This window comes from Periplaneta americana, chromosome 14 (genome assembly GCF_040183065.1).
Source record: "Periplaneta americana isolate PAMFEO1 chromosome 14, P.americana_PAMFEO1_priV1, whole genome shotgun sequence".
NCBI lineage: Eukaryota > Metazoa > Arthropoda > Insecta > Blattodea > Blattidae > Periplaneta > Periplaneta americana.
The window spans coordinates 33,619,550-33,640,871 of NC_091130.1; the positions used below are offsets into that span (position 1 = coordinate 33,619,550).

Genomic DNA, 21,322 nt, shown 5'->3' on the forward strand with positions numbered 1-21,322 from the left:
AAATGATTCTTACAATTTTGAGCAGTGCCTATGAATGCACTGTAACAATTGCTTCAATTTATAGGTACAATGCTGTACTAAATTTAGAACATGAGATAAAATGTAAAAAAAAATAATTATCTGAAGTTGTTTTTAAGAATTCAGTTTTAATTGATTTTAAACTGGTTTGAATACAATGCCAGTCTCGTATTATTTCATTCCGATCATTTAGATGATAACTGGAGAAATTTTACACAATTATATGACATTAAAAAATTAATGAGTCAATTTTATAAATTTTGAATATTAGAAGATGTTATTGCCCTTTGCAAAATTGTTACAATTTATAGACATAAATGTGCGAAAATCTCGATTTCAGTCAGAAACTTCATTCTTCATTATATGCATCATGTTTAATGCACCTCAAATGAAATGCAGAACAAAATTTACGTTCTGAATAGTGCATGGATTACAGTCTACTTAAATGCTGTTAAAATATGTACAATTTTTTCGATAGATGTATATATACAGTATTATATTTATTAAGCTTACTTCTATATATATTTAATAATAATACAAATCTTGACACAAAAGTAAGTACTTATGAAACCATGCAAACTCATCTGATGTGTAATATGTAGCAACTCGTGACACTTTAAAATGTGTTAGAATTTTGATTAAAATTATTCGTATTAGATTATTTTCTAATACAATTAATAATCTATTTAACATAGCTTACAAATAATACTGGGATATTAATATATTTAGTTTTTGTCAGTTACAGATTATCTTCTGTTTCTAATGGATAAATTTCTTTTGTTGACTCCTATGTTGACAATATGTAGTTTACTCTAATTCAACTCGGTAAAATAAATAATTTAAATTTTTTTATTAAAATTATTATTTTAATACATTTATATTGATATAATTTCTGTAATTAATAACTAAAACTAAAATATCCATTAAAATAAAATATTAATCCTAATAAATTTAAAAGCCAAAACTATAAAATACTAATTATAAAATTTATAAAAATGAATAATGTTATTAAAGAATGCACATGTATAAGTAAACTGTTTTCATGTATTGTTCTCTAGATTCCAGGCTGATTTGTAATAATATGCACAGGTAAATGGGATTTTCAATTTCAGGAATATGCACACAATACATTTGCTTTAATATTAAACACGTAGACACAAACGTAACAAAAAGCATAAGTATCACAGTATACTTTTTATTGGTTAGGGTATATTTTTAATGATTCTGAAATTCCATAGCATAATAAAAAATTTGAAATAAGTTTTTTTTTTCAGTTTAGTACAATAATATTCGTATTTATTTTGTTTTAATACAACGGTTAAAGTATTTTCATACTAATGAATATTTTGAATAACATTTCAGCAACAAACTCTAAGACACAAATAGTATTGATAACATTAATTGCAATATAAACTGAATGTAGAATTATATAAAAAAAACACGAGGGTGGATCGAAAAGTAATGAACAACAATATTTTGTGGCAAGGTATTTCATAAGTAAGCAAAATGAAATAATGCACAAGAGAGCTACAGCTTTTACCTATTCTTCGGCATTGGATCCAATTCTCTCGACACATTTCTCCCATCGTGACACCATATTTAATACACCTCGTTCATGAAAACTCCGTTTTTTTGGGCGTATAGCCACCTGCGCACGATTGATTTCACTTCTTCACCTGAACCGAAGCGTTGTCCTAGGAATTTCTTCATTGGTCCGAAGAGGCGGAAGTCAGACCGTACGAGGCCTGACTGTAGGGAGGATGATTGCCGCCTTAATGATGCCTCTGACATTGGGTGGTGTTGCATCGGTCACTGGTCGGCCGGAACGTGCTTCGTCGACGGACTTCTTCGAAGAACCTACACCACCTGGAGATGTTGCTACGGTCCAGACAATCAAGCGCCATACACCGCCAATATTTCCCTGTAGATTTCACTAGAGTTTTCGGTAACTACACCTCGCTGCCCTTCACAAGTGAACGATGGTAGAAAACGCGGCATTTTTACTCAGTAGTTACAGCTCGTTCCGCCAGGGTGACATCCGATCGAATCATTGCTCAAGATTTAAACTATCTGCTAACTTTGAACGTCCTAACCAAAACAGTATTCCTTAAAATAATTGTTGTGAGTCACTTTCTGATCTACCCTGATATAGTATATTGAAATTATTATTTTATTTATGGTCAATATACTTCAATACATGTTCGTACATTGTAATGATTTATTGGAACACTTTTAATGCACGCAAAGGCGTCTCCCTATATTTCATAACCAGAACGAATTGTATGCAAAAATTAATACTTCCTTAACAAAGTCATGTCAAATAAAATTAAGGGTATGTGTACGTGAACGACCACAAATAATATCAGAAAATTCAGGTTCTAACTTTCTAATATTTTACAAGAAGATGAACGCACAAGTGAACAAAACTTACAATGTACAGTCGTGGCAAAAAAAACCGGACCGACCCTTTTAGCTGATTTCAGAGTCACAGATTCAAATTTTGATAGCCACAAAACACATCCATCTTGTATAATTAATTGTAATAGTGAAATTTTTGCATTTGTTCGATTCTCACCGTCTTTTGTTTCCTTCAGTGCCTCAAACGTACAGACGAAAAAACTTTGAGGGTTTTATTTTCATCTGGCATCAATATTAAATTTCTACCTCTATTCAGCAAAGATAACTGCGTATTTTATATTAAATAGCAGTACAAACCTCTGGCTTCCATATTGAAATTACTACAGTTTGACATAATACACAGCACACGATTCTTTTGTATCAGCTACAAGGGTCTGTCCTGTTTTTTTTTTTTTGCCACTACTGTACCATAACAAGACTTATTAGAACTTAAATAGCTGATAGAAGTATAAAAAAGTTACTAATAATACTGTTTTAAAAGCCAGTTTTATCAGAGTAAGAAACGAAAATGCAGTTATATTATTAAGTAACCATAACGTTGTTAGGGTTTACAATGTTTTATCTGAAATCTTTAATTTTTTACTGTAAGTACTGTATCTGTAAACACTTACTTATAAAAAGTGGATTACTCACAGAAATGTAGATTTTTTAATTTTAATACAATTAATTTTTTATGTGTCCTATAGAAAATATATTAAAATTTACATAATGTTTTATTATCAATTTCTCTTATTTTCAAAGATATGGGCATTATTGTAGTGTAGTTTTTGCATTAATGGATGTGAAATCAGTGTGCAAAATTTCAGTATTCTGTCTCTAATGGTTGTGGAGTTATGAAATAATATGTGTGGAAGAATTGCAACTTTTGAGAAATTTAATTTAAAGCTAAAAGTGAACGTCTTAGCTGATTTGTATTGTGTTCGAATATGCTAATTTAAATAGTCAAGTAAATTATTCCTTAATTTATATTTCTGTTTTATGTACAGTTTCTTAATGTATCTTTTAATGCAAATAAATAAATTGTTCCTCTTCCTTAAGAAAAATAAATAAAAAATAAACTATGTGAACTATACAGAATGTTTCAGAAATACTCTGACAAACCTTGGGGGCATGTTCCTCACAACAAAACAAGAACAAAAGTTAATATAAACATATGTCCGAAAATCCTTATTTTTTAGTTATTAATGAAAGAACATAATGAAACATCTGTTATTGTCAGCTTGGTAGCAAGTGTTGAAACTTTAATCAATTCAGAAAATCGTAACAATAAAAGTAGAAGCAAGAGGAGAACATTTTGAACATTTGTTATGGGTTTCTGAATTGATTAAGGTTGCAACACTTGCTACCAAGCTGACAATAACAGATGTTTCATTATGTTCTTTCATTAATAACTAAAAAACTAAGGATTTTCGGACATATGTTTGTATGAACTTTTTTCTTGTTTTGGTGTGAGGAACATGCTCCCAAGGTTTGTCAAAGTATTTCTGAAACACCCTGTATATCACTATTCAGAAAAACTGCGTAATTTTTAAATACAAAAAGAAATTAAACATTCATGTACACATACCCTTAAGTAAATTTTGTTCACTAAAACTAATATTTTTATCATACAAATTGAAACTTATATTGATATCAGGATATTGATGGTTTCGAGTGTGTTTTGATCTAATTTTCATAGTATTCCAATTCGTATATTAGTAAAATTTGCAGAAGTAAATTTTCACAAAATATTCATAGATTATGCTGAGAATTTATTTCATTGTAGAGAAAATTTAAATTTATGTTCTAAAGATTAATTATTATTAATATCGTAAAAATATACACAATATCAGATATTAATATCCGGCTAGTGGTGAGTACAATGCACTGACGTTCAAAGATATCTGATCTACGATTTTATGATCGTGTAAGCGAACTTTGTAACCACGGGATAAGTCAGAATCAAAGATATAACGAAGTGACAAACTTTGAAATAGTTCTGTTAGCTCTGAATAGGTGAAACAATTAGTGTGGTGCTTAAAAAAGTGTTGGGAAAAATGATGATGTAAATTAAACATAAATTATTCTCATAATTGACAATATCAGCGGTTTCCAGCTAAGTTTAGTGTTGTTTTACAATCAGCAGAAGGGGATGAAATATTGAATTCTATAATGCGATCTATTTACGTACGATTAGCAACACTGACTATTATCTTCGCCATCTATGCATATAAAAAATAACTAAAGAAGCCACACTTACACCAAAAAATTATCGATCACAATCGATTAGTAGGATCAGGTATCTTTGAACGCCAAAGTAGTATTGTACACAATTTTCAAAATGGATAAAGGACGTAATTTCCGTAAATATTGTTTCTATTACTAAATTCACGTGAAAACTGCCAAAATTTTCTTCAGAGTGTAAAATTTTAAGATATGCTTTGCTTTAAATACCCATAGTTGACATGTCTATTTTGTTGAAGTAATACATATTTCATTAAAATTTAAAGTTATTCATAATGTAGTGTGAATAGTTTTATTTCAAGTATTATTGACAAAACTAATTGCAGTTTTTTTTTTTTACATTTTTTCCACAGTGGAAGATGTATGACGCTTTACAGAAAATAGAACATTACAGTGTATGAAATTTCACATTAGGAATATCTAAAATAATTGCATTACCATTCATTACAACATATGTTCCGTTTTAACTAAAGCAAATACTGACGCGTTTTTATCCCATAGTAGAATATATTACATAGGTATTTCATTTTATGACCGATATTTACTCAACTTAAGTGGAAGTACTTCAATTCTTATACTATAGCACTACACACATTCAATTACAACAGAGAATTTTTCTGTTTAAGATCTTTCTCCATGAAAGAATTTCGAAACTAATAATAAAAGAACTGCCGTAGAATATTATTTTGAAGGTCACTTTACATGACAAAAATACTGTAGAAGGGTTTCAAACTTTATACAGTACTTTTAATGTAATTCGGGGAAATGCTACACTTCAATTTATTTCTCTCAGTTTTTGTTTCATTCATGCAACTCTGTAAGTACTTCCCTTTAACCACCCACCTACGTTGTATTTACACTTCATCCAAACTGTAATATCGACAAGTTGACACAGCTTTCTCTGTTTTCATATCAACAGTTCACAGCCTCTTTCTTAGGCCCTGACATGTAAAGAAATTGCAGTCGGTACCCAAGCACCCCTTTCCTTTTGGAAAGACATTTCCTATTGCCGAACATTCATTAGCCTCTTCACATGCAAAGCCAAGGATGTATACAATCTAAGAGTTCAATTAAAAGTGACGGATGCCAATTTCGTCAGTTTAATGTTGAAGTTGGCACAACTCTTCATTTAGGTACAAAAAATATATTGTTTCGTTTATTTCAAAATTATTAAGTCATCAAATATTGGTTTGTAGTTAATATTTTATAATTATACAAGATATTCCGTTGTTGTGTACCTTAAATATGTGTATTATATTATGCACTTGAAAACAAAAATATCGTGTGAACTAATTGTCTATACAGCTTAGTTACAGAAATATGACAGAGAGAATGTATCAATGAAAAATGTTTCTAACCAAGTAACTGTTTATTGCTGCAGTTTATTGTATCATAGGAGATATTTAAAATGTCCACCATTGTAATCATAGCATAGGCGTACTTGTTTCTGCCTTGAACTCTTTTATTTTGGGAGAAGAGAGGAAGATTTCGAATCCAAGCATATACCTCCACAATTATTGCCACAAGCGGTTTCGGGCGGCATGTCTTTCAGCATACACCAGACCCTTTAGCTGACCATATAATATAAAAATCACAATGTGTGAGATCGGGTGATCTTGCCGGCCACGGAACAGGTCCATTCCCATCAATCCATCGTGCTGGAAATATCATGTCCAAACATTTGAGGGGTACACAGGAAAAACGAACAATGTTATATTTCCATTAGAGGTGGGATAGTGATCTATTTCAGTATATTGCTGCAAAATTTATTGATGTTTCTACTTGAAATGAAGGAAATGATGAGTGTATCCCTGGTTTTAATTCTCCTTTACCACTTTTAATAAAAATAACACTAAAGTTTGTAGTAATACAGTGAATTAGATAATGACATCACCCTTAAGAGCATTGTGACATGTTCGTTTTTCCCGTGTACCCTTCATTTGAGATAATGTGCAGAATATATACGGGCAGCACGTGAATTCAAGCTTGCCTCTCCAAAATAAGATACTGTCAGTCCGTTCCCCATTACAATTTTCGTCATCACCATTGTCACGAACTAAACTGTTTAGACAATTAGTTCACGTGATATTTTTTTATAGGTGTATAATACGATACACATGTTTTAGGTACTATATAATTACGGGACATTCTATATGTTTTAATTTTATTTCCGTTTTAATATAAGAGAGTTTTGTTTCAGGTTTCCAGTTATTTTAACAAATTTTGGTGAAGTAAACGCTATTAAAGGTTTCTGTGTTTTAGTTTTGGTTTGTGTTTCGTATTGATACAAGATAATTTTAAAACACTACAGCTCACCTTTCTTATCTACAGAGTGATTTATATAGAGCTGACACATTTCTTTCATTAATTCTTTCAAAACGAATTGTGCTAGCGACAACTTATTATACCTAAAATGTAGAGGAATTTTGGGAGATTATTTACCTCTATAGCAAATGTTGTCCGACGTTGTCAAACCCGGAGATCTCGGTGGCCACAGGTTCCTGGAAATTATTCGGTCGTCACATAACCGGATAAATGGAACCATGCTTCATCTGTGAACCATGTGATGGACAATATGGCAGGATTTTGCACAATGAACGTCTGAAACCAACGACAATAATTCAATCTTTTATCCTTATCTGGTTCCTGTAGCTGATGAACAACCGTAATCCTATATGGCTTTAGGATCTCTGACACATTGAGTAGGTGTACCCTGTTTCCTGCGATAAACGTCTTAATGATTTTTTGGGTGACTGCTCCAGTCGTGCTCTTACGTCAACAACAACCGTGGGAAGCCTAGATGAACGATGCTTGCCCTTTTCACTCACCAGAGATCCAGTTGTTTCCAATTTGTTTACCAGTCCCAGTATTGTGTTTCTTTTGGGAGGATTGCGAACACCAAATTCTCTCTGGTATGCCCTTTGAGTAGCTGTAATTGAATTCGTAATCCAGTATTGCTTCACAAGGAAGAGTCGTTGATTTAATGTGTACTGCATTTTCACGTTGACACAAAATGTCGAAAACAGCTGCCAACAATAGGAATAAAACATAAACATCTGCGCGTCTAGTGACAAGGAATCGAAACTCCAGAACATTCTGCTGTTGGTTTCAGACGTTCATTGTGCAAAATCCTGCCATATTGTCCATCACATGGTTCACAGATGAAGCATGGTTCCATTTATCCGGTTATGTGACGACCGAATAATTTCCAGGAACCTGTGGTCACCGAGATCTCCGGATTTGACAACGCCGGACAACATTTGCTATAGAGGTAAATAATCTCCCAAAATTCCTCTACATTTTAGGTATAATAAGTTGTCGCTAGCACAATTCGTTTTGAAACAATTAATGAAATAAATGTGTCAGTTCTATATAAATCACTCTGTATCAACGGAATTTATAGTATGATCTACGGGTTTATTTTACATGGTTGGGGAAATGAGAATTTGTATTAAAATATGTATATAGACCAACACCCATCCTTCTTAAGAGCTTCGTAGGCCTATACATTTCATAGAAACATTACATTCATTTGTAGTTATGGGGCTCAAGGGGCAGAAGTATGGCGACCCAAATTTGTTTATTTCAGACTATACCTCCTCTAGGCTGCTCACACAAAGGTGGCTTCCTTCAGGAAAAGTAACGACGTTTGCGTGGCTTGTCTGCTGTTTGTGGAAACACAATCTTGCTCCGACCTGGGGGGAGGGGAGACAAGGACTAATCCGCATATTCTCAGAGTTAGTTCCCGGTCCCCCCCTACAAGATATCGGAACTGTTATGTTCACCTCGCAGGATCTGGCGGCGGAGGCGGCGGTCTCGGCGCAGGGCTCGCGCCCCCGCGGACGCCCGAGCTGAGGCGTCACTCGGATGTGTCCCCGGCGTCCCTCAAGGAACTGGAGAAGGTGGCGGGTGAACGCCGCGAGGAACTGCGCTGGGAGCGGGAGATGGAGTGGCGGCAGCACGGCAAGTCCGGGCCACCGCGCCCGGGAGGAGCGGCCGGCTCGCCCGGCACCAGCCGCGTCGGCAGCCCGCAGGTCGAGCGGCGGCCCTTCGGCGGCGAGGAGCGCAACTGGGACCCGCGGCTCAAGCCCGGTGAGTACCGCGCCTAACATTTTACTAACAAGTGATCATGGATTATTACAACGATTGTTCCCCCATACGTTCCATTTTAAAGGGAGAGGATGGTATTTTTTTTTATCTTTTTTTCCTATTTGGTGCAAAATATTATTTTTTTGTATGTAGAGAGCTCATAGCTGTGGCAACTCAACCAAATATAAATATTTTGAAAAAAAAAATTATTTGGTGGCCCAAATTTGGAAAAAAAAAAAAAAGACCCAATGCAGGATTGTACAGGGACATCATTTTATTTTTACTTCAATTTTTATTGTATCTGAGTTTTTGAACGTACTTCATTCCCACCCCTTCTACAAATGAAGTTCAACCGTCCTCCACGTAGATCCAAGACCGCATATACAGTCATAGTAGCCTTACGGTCATAGTAAACAGTACGTTCCAAAAATATGTTCGCGTTTTCCAGTGACGAAAGAGCTTTCAATATTGAATCATATTCGCACAGGTACAGTGGGTGATCAAATTATTAGGGACACTTGGTAAAAGTAGGAATTTCATCTTCAAATCCACATAAAGCACAAGTAATTCGGATTTTCTCAACTGGAAAAGCTTTATTACTCTAAATAGTGGTTTATAAACAATATTATTACATATTTAATTGTGTAATAATGAATATGGAAGGAAATAAACAAGAAAGCTAATATGTTGTCACACATTCCTTTGCAGCAATTACAGCTTTAACTCTATTTGGCACACTAGAAATGCATTGGATACAATTGTTTTTAATTTCTTCGCTGTAATGTCACACATTGATCAGTTTTTCTATTGAAGATGGTTTATTTATAATAATTTCTGAATGAACTTACCTCTTCATTAGCTCCCAAATATTTTCAATCGGATTAAGGTCCGGAGAGTTCCAGGCCAATCCAGAACCCTAATTTTGTTGTCAGACAGGAATTTTGTCACCTTATTTGCCTTGTGACAGGGCGCAGAGTCGTGCATGAACCCAAAATAACCATCTGGAAACCATTCACGGACTTGTGCAAGAAGAACCTTTATGTATTGATATTATCTCATCATTCCTTGAACAAAAAACAGGCGACCAGTTCCATAACCACTAATCACAGACCACACGATGGTGCTTAGAGGATGTTTAATAGTCTTCACAATGCAGTCATTATTGTACGTTTCACCTTTACGCCTTCTAACGAACAGACATTTGTCAGAAAGTATCTGTATGGTAGATTGATCTGAAAAACACATCTGAAAAAAGAAAGTAACAGTACATAAAACACATTTGCACAAAGTAAAATTGTGACTAACAAAGAAATCATGTGAATGACAAACAACTCACTTTTTTCCAATCATCCACAGTCAAAGATTGATGCTGCTTTGCCCAAGAGAGACGCTTCTTCACCATTTATGGTTTCAGGAATGGTTTCTTGGTTGGAGTGCGACATGAAAACCCTAACTCTTTGATCCTCTGACGGGTTGTCATAGAAGATATGTTGATTCCAGCATCTCTCATTGGCGCCTTTCTATGTAGAAGACTGTTAAACATCCTCTAAGCCCCATGGTGTGGTCTGTGATTAGTGGTCATGGAACTGGTCGCCTGTATTTTGTTCCAGGAATGATGAGACAATATCAATACATAAAGGTTCTGAAGGAACGGCTTCTTTCACAAGTCCGTGAATGGTTTCCAGATGGTTATTTTGTGTTCATGCACGACTCTGCGCACTGTCACAAGGCAAATAAAGTGACAAAATTCCTGTCTGACAACAAAATTAGGGTTCTGGATTGGCCTGGTAACTCTCTGGACCTTAATCCGATTAAAAATATTTGGGAGCTAATGAAGAGGCAAGTTCATTCAGAAATTATTACAAATAAACAATATTTAATAGAAAAACTGATCAAAGTGTGGCATCAGAGCCAAGAAATTAAAAACAGTTGTCTTCAATGCATTTCTAGTTTGCCAAAGAGAGTTAAAACTGTAATTGCTGCAAAGGGATGTGTGACAAAATATTGGTTTTCTTGTTTATTTCATTCCATATTTATTATTACACAATTAAATATGTAATAATATTGTTCATGAAACACTATTTAGAGTAATAAAGCTTTTCCAGTTGAGAAAATCCGAATTACTTGTGTTTCATGTGAATTTGAAGATAAAATTCCTACTTTTACCAAGTGTCCCTAATAATTTGATCACCCACTGTAGGCCTACTGTCGTCCATATGCCTACGTCGTATCCCGGTTTCCCCCACCAGCTTTTATTCGCCAGCTAGTGGCTGGGCTGTCTTAGATCTTTTCTGAGAACATTAATTTCTGTTAGGGATTGGCCGTCTACGTAATATTATACGACTGTTTAAAATAACTTAAGTCAAAGGCCCTCGTTAAGTAATTAACTGTCACGTGATTTCCTCCCTTTCTACGACCTTACGACATAACCACTTGGACGAACAGTAGATAGTACATATTTCTGAGTAATTTTATCTTTTCGGATCAGGCAGAAGTGAAGATTGAATTTACAGTACGTAAGGTACACTTTTATAGAGTAGGTAGGCCTACAGAATTATTTCAACGTGAGTTACTAGTACGAAGGACGAAACTGGTAATTGGGATTAGGTACAATAATCTGTAATGCGATAATATGCACATTAGAACTGAAGCCTGTATCGAAATGAACGGTCACCATTTTAAAAAATGTGTTTACATATCCATAATATGATTATTTTTCAATTTCCCTTCATTCTCTATATTGTACGCTAATGTGCTGTAGACAGTAAAATATACTCTGCATAATGAATACGTCCGCATGGACAGTTCCGTTCGTGGGTAAAAAACACTTATTGTTAATACTGTACTGTATTTTGATTAAACAAAAACATAATGAAAATGATCAAACTCAAAAGCGCGATATTTCTTAGTTTACGTAAATGGTTGAACTACTTTTCTTCCCTCCTATACCTAGTGAAGTGATTTGTTTGTATATTACGCCAGTATCATCGAACTCCAGTTGTGGAAGGGGTAGCAAATGGCGTTGATCCAGAGGTATAGCCAGTTTAATATTAAAAATGTTAGTAAAAATAAAATGATGTCCCTGTACTAAAACCGACATAGCTAAACCGTTTTTAAAGATAGATTCAAACAGTTTTTTGCAATGTATTTGCAAAAGCATGTTCTACAAACTGTCTGTAACAGAATTTTTATATTAGACTCTAAGTTTGTAAAATAAACAATGAAAAGTTAATAACAATTTTCTGATTTCCTTTCTTGCAAACAAACGGACGTATTTTTTAAATTAAATCAATTAACAAATTTCTGTTACAGAGAAACGTTTCATACTAGTCTAAAGAATATGTGTTCTCAATTTCATGCATGTATCTTTAATAGTTCAGAAATTATATACATTTTTGTCTGGCAATGTAGCAAAAAAAAAATGAAGTTACTGGAAACCGATAAAAGGGGGCGTGTGATTTAAAAATCTATAGCGCAGGAAGTATGAAAAAAATGACGTCTCAACATCGGATAAGGGCACAAATACCCACAAAATGTTATGCAATGCATTCCACATATATCAAAGGGTATTTTAAAGAAAAGGAAATTTTTTTGAAAATTTAATTTACCGGAAACAACAATAAAAGTGGGTGAGTGATTTAAAAATCCATAGAGCAGTAAGTTTAAAAATGGCGTCTCAACATCCGATAAGGGCACAAATACCCACAAAAATGTTATGCAATGCATTCCACACATATCAAAGGGTATTTTAAAGAAAAGAAAATTTTTTTTTAAATTTAATTTACCGGAAACAACAATAAAAGTGGGAGAGTGATTTAAAAATCCATAAAGCAGTAAGTTTAAAAATGGCGACTCAACATCCGATAAGGGCACAAATACCCACAAAATGTTATGCTATGCATTCCACACATATCAAAGGGTATTTTAAAGAAAAGAAAATGTTTTTGAAAATTTAATTTACCGGAAACAACAATAAAAGTGGGCGAGTGATTTAAAAATCCATGAAGCAGTCAGTTTAAAAAATGGCGACTCAACATCCGATAAGGGCACAAATACCCACAAAATGTTATGCAATGCATTCCACACATATCAAAGGGTATTTTAAAGAAAGGAAAATGTTTTTGAAAATTTAATTTACCGGAAATAACAATAAAAGTGGGCGAGTGATTTAAAAATCCATGAAGCAGTCAGTTTAAAAAATGGCGACTCAACATCCGATAAGGGCACAAATACCCACAAAATGTTATGCAATGCATTCCACACATATCAAAGGGTATTTTAAAGAAAAAAAAATGTTTTTGAAAATTTAATTTACCGGAAACAACAATAAAAGTGGGCGAGTGATTTAAAAATCCATGAAGCAGTCAGTTTAAAAAATGGCGACTCAACATCCGATAAGGGCACAAATACCCACAAAATGTTATGCAATGCATTCCACACATATCAAAGGGTATTTTAAAGAAAAGAAAATGTTTTTGAAAATTTAATTTACCGGAAACAACAATAAAAGTGGGCGAGTGATTTAAAAATCCATGAAGCAGTCAGTTTAAAAAATGGCGACTCAACATCCGATAAACACACAAATACCCACAAAATGTTATGCAATGCATTCCACACATATCAAAGAGTATTTTAAAGAAAAGAAAATGTTTTTGAAAATTTAATTTACCGGAAATAACAATAAAAGTGGGCGAGTGATTTAAACATCTATGAAGCAGTAAGTTTAAAAATGGCGACTCAACATCCGATAAGGGCACAAATACCCACAAAATGTTATGCAATGCATTCCACACATATCAAAGGGTATTTTAAAGAAAAGAAAATGTTTTTGAAAATTTAATTTACCGGGAACAACAATAAAAGTGGGCGAGTGATTTAAAAATCCATGAAGCAGTCAGTTTAAAAAATGGCGACTCAACATCCGATAAGGGCACAAATACCCACAAAATGTTATGCAATGCATTCCACACATATCAAAGGGTATTTTAAAGAAAAGAAAATGTTTTTGAAAATTTAATTTACCGGAAACAACAATAAAAGTGGGCGAGTGATTTAAAAATCCATGAAGCAGTCAGTTTAAAAAATGGCGACTCAACATCCGATAAGGGCACAAATACCCACAAAATGTTATGCTATGCATTCCACACATATCACAGAATATTTTAAAGAATTTTTTTTAATCCACTCATTTTTCACCAAAAACTACTATCCTCTCCCCTTAAAACAAGAAACTTCCCTATACATTTCTACATACGGAGAAAGCTTAGTTTTCGAGATATGATTTTTCAAATTATTCAATCCAGAGCTACTAGCTCAGTGACGTCAACGAGAGCGCAAGCGTGCCTCACCGCGCATATGCACTGTTCAGAGCACGTAGGGTACGCAGGTACAAGTTAACAGGTGAACACAATGATTGTACATTACACATTGACGAAAAAGTCGTTCAGTAAGGTTTCAGGCTGACTAGACTCTTGACTTCTTATTTAAGTGAAAGATGAGGTCATGATCTTTGTTTGGTATGTGGAAATTATTTAGTTCAAAGAAAACAGTGTCAAACACCTGAAATTATTAGTCTATCTACAGAATGGTGTATTCAAATTTTGTGGTTTTTATTGACATTAAATAGTAGTAGATATATATGTAGATGTATTGTAGAGCTTCTTTCTCAATACATTACATTTATGTCTAGAGAATGAAGTACAAACAAAAGAGTATGTTGCTAACAGCGTAGACTCGTTACATGTCAGTTAGAGTTCAAAGTCCAAAATTTACCGAATTCGACTTTTTACCTGACATGTTGTGTTTTGCATAGACTACTCTCCTGTAAAAAAAAAAATATCTCAAGTCCGTGTCTAAGCCTATGTTATAAAAGTATTTTATTTCAAGAAGTATTCTTGTATTGCAAGCCTAGGCTATATATATATATATATATATATATATATATATATATATGTATATGTATATGTATATGTATATAGTTTCTTTGCTGTCCTGAAAAAATTTACTTCAATGGACTTCGGATTTTTGGCAATTCAAATCTTCCGTTAGAAAGTATTCACTTCATCAATAATGCACAAACAAAGATACTCTATGATCGTGAAGTTCTCACATTTTACAAAGCTTTAAATCCTGATATATTATATTCGGAGGTACGAAAATTTGCGGATCAATTTGTTTTTATATTTGGCGGTACATACGTATGTGAGCAATTTTTCTCACTTATAACCTCAGAAAACCAAGGCTAAGAACAGGATTATCAGATGATAATATGAGGGCTAGGCTACATCTTCGCCCGACATAAGAAGGCCGGTGTCGGCAAAAAAAAAAAAAAAAATGCACTTCTGAATTAGGCGAGAATTCAGGAATTTAAATTTGTTTCTATAAGTGTGATGTTCATATAATAAGTACATGATTATGTAATAGTTACATAACAATTAATTAGATAGCTCTCATTATCTAAAACTGCTTAAGTTAAGCAGAATGTGTTTATTATTTGTTGTAGGTCTATTATTTTGTTTCGTCATATGCAAAATATCCTATGATTTCTTTTCGTTTTGTAATAGTTTAAAACAGAAAAGCAGCGTTCATGTACTAATTGCATTATTAAATAAATATATATAACAATGAATTAGATCCTAGTTATTACCTCAAACTGTATTAAGTTAAGGAGAGTCTGTGTTTATTATTAAACTGTACTTCTTCGTAATTCATTTCATTTATTAGAGAGGAAAATGCTGCAAAACATGCTTTGATTTCTTGTTGTCTTGCAGAATGTAACACATTATCTATTGCTTAAAAGCAGTTTAATTCACCTCGCAGTTGTAGGCCAATAGAGTTCATTTTGCTCACCCCTTCTTGTTTACGGCTACTGCCTGCAGAATACAGTCCGGGTCAGCTTACTTCGTTCTCTAAGGGTGAAACCTAACCATTTTTCCCTCCATTACTACATATTCTAGTGGATTGTGGTGATTTTCTTGTGTGCAGGTTGAATTTTCTTTTGCCAACTTCGTTTCGAATTTCTATACTGACAAATACTACAAATGGTAGTGATTTTGTAACTGGTATGTTGGCAGCTGAGACAAATATCCACAATATTTGTCGGTACTGGAGTTCCGTGAAATTAAAATTGTACTAGATTTCTGAGCCGGTTACTAGAAGCTACTGAAATTTCCTGTCAGTATTAATATTAATACATAATAGTTACTTTATGTGTTACGTTGTGGTTATAATTCAAGACTATAGTCGGGTAAGTTTTCGGATTTACTACAAATAATTTCATGTGGTCAAACAAAATACATTTTTAGGTTAGGTCTCGTGAGTCAATTGTTTAGTGAAACTAATGAATTTCGTATTGCCAGACAAAATACTTGACATGTTGATGCCTTTCTCGTATAGTTTGCCTATGAAAATATGTTACAAATTATTGAATTATTTAGAATACCTTCCAACATAAAGTATGGTAAGTAAACAAGTCATTTAGTACGTAGGCCTATGTAGGATCGTGTGATATCTGGTAACTGTTGGCAACACTGAAAAGAGGGCAATATTTGCTGTTTAGGAACTGTTCTTATGTGACTCTCACTATAGATTCATTACAACCACTCAGTGCTTTATAGCACGGAGAGTCGTGTACGTGCTTCTGACCTTGACATCCCTGTACTGGTCAGCCATATATCTCGGAACCGTAGCTGCGTGAAGCGCCTCAGCCGACAACAGCAGCGAGTTTGTGAGGGCAGAAGAGTAGCGGTCTGCGGGGATAACTGGTTTATTCAAGGTCTCGCAATGTAGTTTGTTCTGTGTTTTAGAGAGTGCAACACGTGAAGTGAAGTGAAGTGAAAGTAGTGATAAATAATAGGCCTAATTATTCTATTCCACCCGGGTGTTTATTTATGATTCCTATGTCCGTACAGAATCCACTTGTGCTGTCAGGAGATTTCAAGAGAATTTTCCAGCTGCTCGAGTCCCGAATCGTGGGACGATTCATAAATTAGTTTTACTATATCTTTACTACGAAAGGGAGATACATTTTTATAACTACTGCATACCTAAAAATATAGATTTTTCCATTACCATTATAAACTTTTTTTTTCTAAAAGTATTTATTTACTCATAAAACCAATGCGCTATTTTGTTAACTACACTTTAGGGACTTGTAGAACATGCAGTAAAATTTCATGTTCCTAGCATCAAAATTGTAAGAGCCTTTACACTTCGAACCTGACGAAATGTGCTGAAAAAAGAGTGAGAAAACGGCTTGTAAAATTTTCATGGAATTGAAGTTCAAGGGTGGAGCCATTTATATATTGCGTAATTTTTATGCTTTCGAGCACCGCAGAGCATCGAAACTTGCTCAGCATATAAATAAGAGATTGCTGATACATTTTTACAGAAAACGAAATGCTATTTTCGACTGAAAATTACCAAAATTTCATCCGTCATCCCCTTTAAAATAATTAATAGGAGAATAAATATTTCTTCTACTAAAAAAATTGAAATTCCTTTAGTGTTTTTATTCTAAAAATTTATATAAGAACCAGTGGCGTAGCATGAAATTTTAAGCAGGGGAAGCTAACTCAAATTGTCTTCCATGTACATATGAGAAAACGTATTGCAAAAATATAGTCTTAAAATAAATAGTAGACAATATCAAGCCAGCAGTCCGAAGATTGTTTGGAACCTCGTAAGTAACACCAATAAGGCATCACCTCAAATGGTACGTAGTAAATTATGATTTCATGGTTTACACATATCTCTAACAAATAGACACGTATACGTATAATTTAACACTAGCTCACTCTCTGTCATATTTAGAGAAATCACAATATTAACGGTCAATAAATACAGTATTAGTAATTACGTAAGTATGCGTCAGTCTTGGTTGTGTCCTTCATTGACAGCAAGGGAGTCGGTCGTTTGTTTTTTAAATCACACTTTTGTTCGTAAATCAGTCTTGATAATGGAATTGTCCTAAAAATTGAAGTAAATTAGTGTCAGCAACTGTTATTTCACTCATTATTTATTATATCAGCCACAATGCACACTAACACTTCAACTAAACACAACTCACGAAAGGAATAACACGGAAACTAAGTTCTTTTCATTGCCAAAGGTAGCTTCTTGGGAGCCTTACGACAGGGTAGTTTTGTTAGAAAGAGATTGAAAATCTGCGGGGTGGGTTACACAGAAGAATGAGGGGACTGGAAGCTGGTGTATGCAGGCTTCATGTTTACTGCTGCATCACAAACCATCCTGAGCTGCCGCATCACAATATTTAACGTGTAAATATAAATTGTATTAAAATTAATAAATAATTTTGTTCATAAACTGCAGGTTTGTTATGAAATTATTATTAACTGGGAAGCTGAGCTTTTTAGCTTACATTGACGCTACGCCACTGGTAAGAACAAGTATAATCTATAGATTGTATTGAATATTGTATTTAGGACGAAGCCGATATTTAGGTGTATATTTGCATCACATTCTTAACATGTCGTTCAAATAAAGCAGTCTTTTATGTCTTGTGGACACTCAGTTGTTTCATGAATTTATATCAGAATCAGTTAGTATTTTGATGATAATTATTTTAAAATTAATGGGATTAATATCTGAGCGCTATAAAGTGAGATATTTTTACAAATATTTTAGTTTATTATTCTAAATCATACGCTTTGACTACTCAGTCCCCTTAATATGGCCATCTCTGTGTGAAGTAAATTAATTTTACATTTCCAAACTGTGGATCACGGGGACTTTATGGAAGTTTTGTAGAAAAGTGAAAAAATCAGGACAGAATTTGATATGCAGAACTTCAGTATATCAGTAAAATAATATCATAGCTCTAACACACGCCTAAAACAACGAATGAATACGATAAGAGACTGTGCTTTTTTTTTTTTAGATTATTTACGAGCTCAGAGAATATAACATTCCAGCTTACATAGCATTTGTCGACTATAAAAAGGCACTCGACATTGTGGAATGCTCAAAACTCTAAAATATACTACAGAGAGCAATCTCACAACATTTACTGGGAGTTAATCGTATATAGAGCTTATATATGGACGCTAAAATCAACACAAATAATGGAATGAGTACAACTACGAGTGATGTATCAAATTGAGAATAACAGGGATGTTCTCTATTGCCTTACTACTTGATATGCATATTCACGGCTTTTACTAGAAATTGGCTACGATAATAATTGAATTAAATTTCATTATTGACACACAGCTCTCAATACTTTTTCATACGCTGACGACTAGATTATTTTACAGAAGATAATATACAAAAAGTTCTTTTTTAATTTAAGCCCTACATCAAATGAATATGAACTCATAAATAACAACGCAGATACCAAACGTTATACAGTTTAAAGTGATACTTACATTGAAGACTCATTAATGCCATGTTAATATGCAAAAATCTTAAAAATATTCGTATATGATGAACAGCAAAGATAAACATTCATCAAACGGAACGAGTGAGGCAGGTTAATCATATTTCATGCACAACTGCATTTAAACACATTTATTATGCCGGGTGTATCTGAAATATCCCAACAAACTATCAGAGATGGTTCTACTCACAAAAATAAATTTAAAATTGCATATATGTCCGCAACGAAAGCATATCAGAGCTGGAGCATTTTCCTTATGTGGAATTCAGAGTATATGTTCGAAATGCGATCCTTCCATCTGAGTGTAGGCTTGGAAACGACACTACATTGACCGTCGCGCAAGAACCAACATCCCAGGCGTTCGGGGAATGGTTCCACATGCTTAAAAGTACCTTATATTTTGGCAAATAAATTAATAGGACAGGCTTACGTTGACATTCTTGTACCCTTGCACCTAAAACATAAAATATGCTTTATGCGTGACGAGGCGCCGGCTTATTTTCAACGAAATATTCGCCTCAATCTTTATATTGTTTTTTCCTGGACAATAGATAGATCGTGGTGGACCTGTTATGTGGCCCCCTCGCTCACCGAATTTAATATTTTATACGTCTTCTTGTGGGGACATTTGAAATACTTATTTTATAGTACTCCGTTGGATGATGTGGAAACTACAACAACGTAGGTATCTTTGAAGCCTGTGCAAATATTCCCCGAACACACAAGAGAGCTTCCTGTTTGTACTCCAGCTATAACGGCTAGGGGGCTAACCTCGTTGCACAACATCACTCTCATACTGGTTTTGGTGACCGTTCAAGTGTGCTGAGGAATAAGGAGTCTGCATTCGGCTAGATGACTTTGGCCTTCATTAGTTGACGGAACCACGGACATAACACATTTAATAGAAACAATAAGAACATCAAATCTAGCTTTCAGGTAAAGCTCTCTGTGAAGCAGACTTGCATAATTTCAAGAGAAAAATTGTTCTGGGGCCGGGTATCGAAAAGAGAAAAATTGGAATGGTGTTGGGTATAGTTCCTAGGTAGCTCAGTAGGTAGAGATTCGTGCGCTAAGCGAAGGGTCTCGGGACCGATACGCGGCCTCGGAACAATTTTTCACTTGAAATTATTCAATAAGAACATTGTTTAAAAGAATACACATTATTATTATTATTATTATTATTATTATTATTATTATTATATCTCGTTATCCATGAATGTTTAAAGGAAAGAATTGAGAATGAAGAATGTTACGAAGGACTAAAGTATTCATTAAACGCCCTGAACACATGTGCCTTAAGGGGATAGGTACAGCTTCAAGGAGTAAAATTTTGGAAATATTCAACATTTTTTCCTCCATTACTGTATCTTCTACAATAATGAAAATTAGTATGTGTAAAACACTGTCCTGCTATAAGATGAAAATATTTTTTATGATTTAAAAAAATTATTTATTTATATATATATATTTTTTTTTTTTCAAAATTCAAAATTCACTGTGCAGTGATGAAGCGTTTCTCTCATAACTCAAAAAGTATCCAACATTCTTAGACTAAATTTTTTGTGTGCATTAATGCATGTCATATGTACAATATGATGCAAAATCACTTCTCTACCTTTGATAGATTGACTGATAAAAATAAATTAATTTAAAAAATAGTCAAATATCAGTATTTTCTGCTAACAAAAAAAAATATTATTTACTAAGAAATGTAGTTGAAAGAGCATGATATTGTAAACATGAGTTTCAGCAATAAAATAAAAGATAGAGAACACGAGAAAGTTAAAAAGTTTAGGAGTTATGAGGGAAACGCTTCATCATTGCACAGTGAACTGCCACCGTTTTGAATTTTGAAAAATAAAATATATATATATATATATATATATATATATATATTATTTTTTAAATCGTAATTTTTTTTTCCATATAGCAGAAGGACAATGTTTTACACATGCCAATTTTCATTATTATACAAAATACAGTAATGGAGGAAAAAAATGTCGAATATATCCAAAAATTTTACTGCTGTAAGCTGCACCTAACCCCTTAAGATTCTATCAGTGTTTGCATGATATTTATTATTTATTTAATCTGACAGGATTAAGGCCATAGGGCCTTCTCTTCCATCCTACTAGATAGTAAATACAAATACAACTAATATAAACAGTGACAAAAATG

General features: G+C 33.7%; 1 protein-coding gene across 1 annotated transcript in view; it reads left to right on the plus strand.

Annotated features, from left to right (window-relative positions):
- Positions 1-21,322, plus strand: part of Fife (regulating synaptic membrane exocytosis protein fife) — a 1,049,884-nt gene that overhangs the window by 766,955 nt on the left and 261,607 nt on the right. Inside the window, exon 8 of the mRNA XM_069845197.1 lies at positions 8,452-8,751. Within this exon, the coding sequence (XP_069701298.1) occupies positions 8,452-8,751 (300 nt within the window). The remainder of the gene's footprint in view (positions 1-8,451; positions 8,752-21,322) is intronic.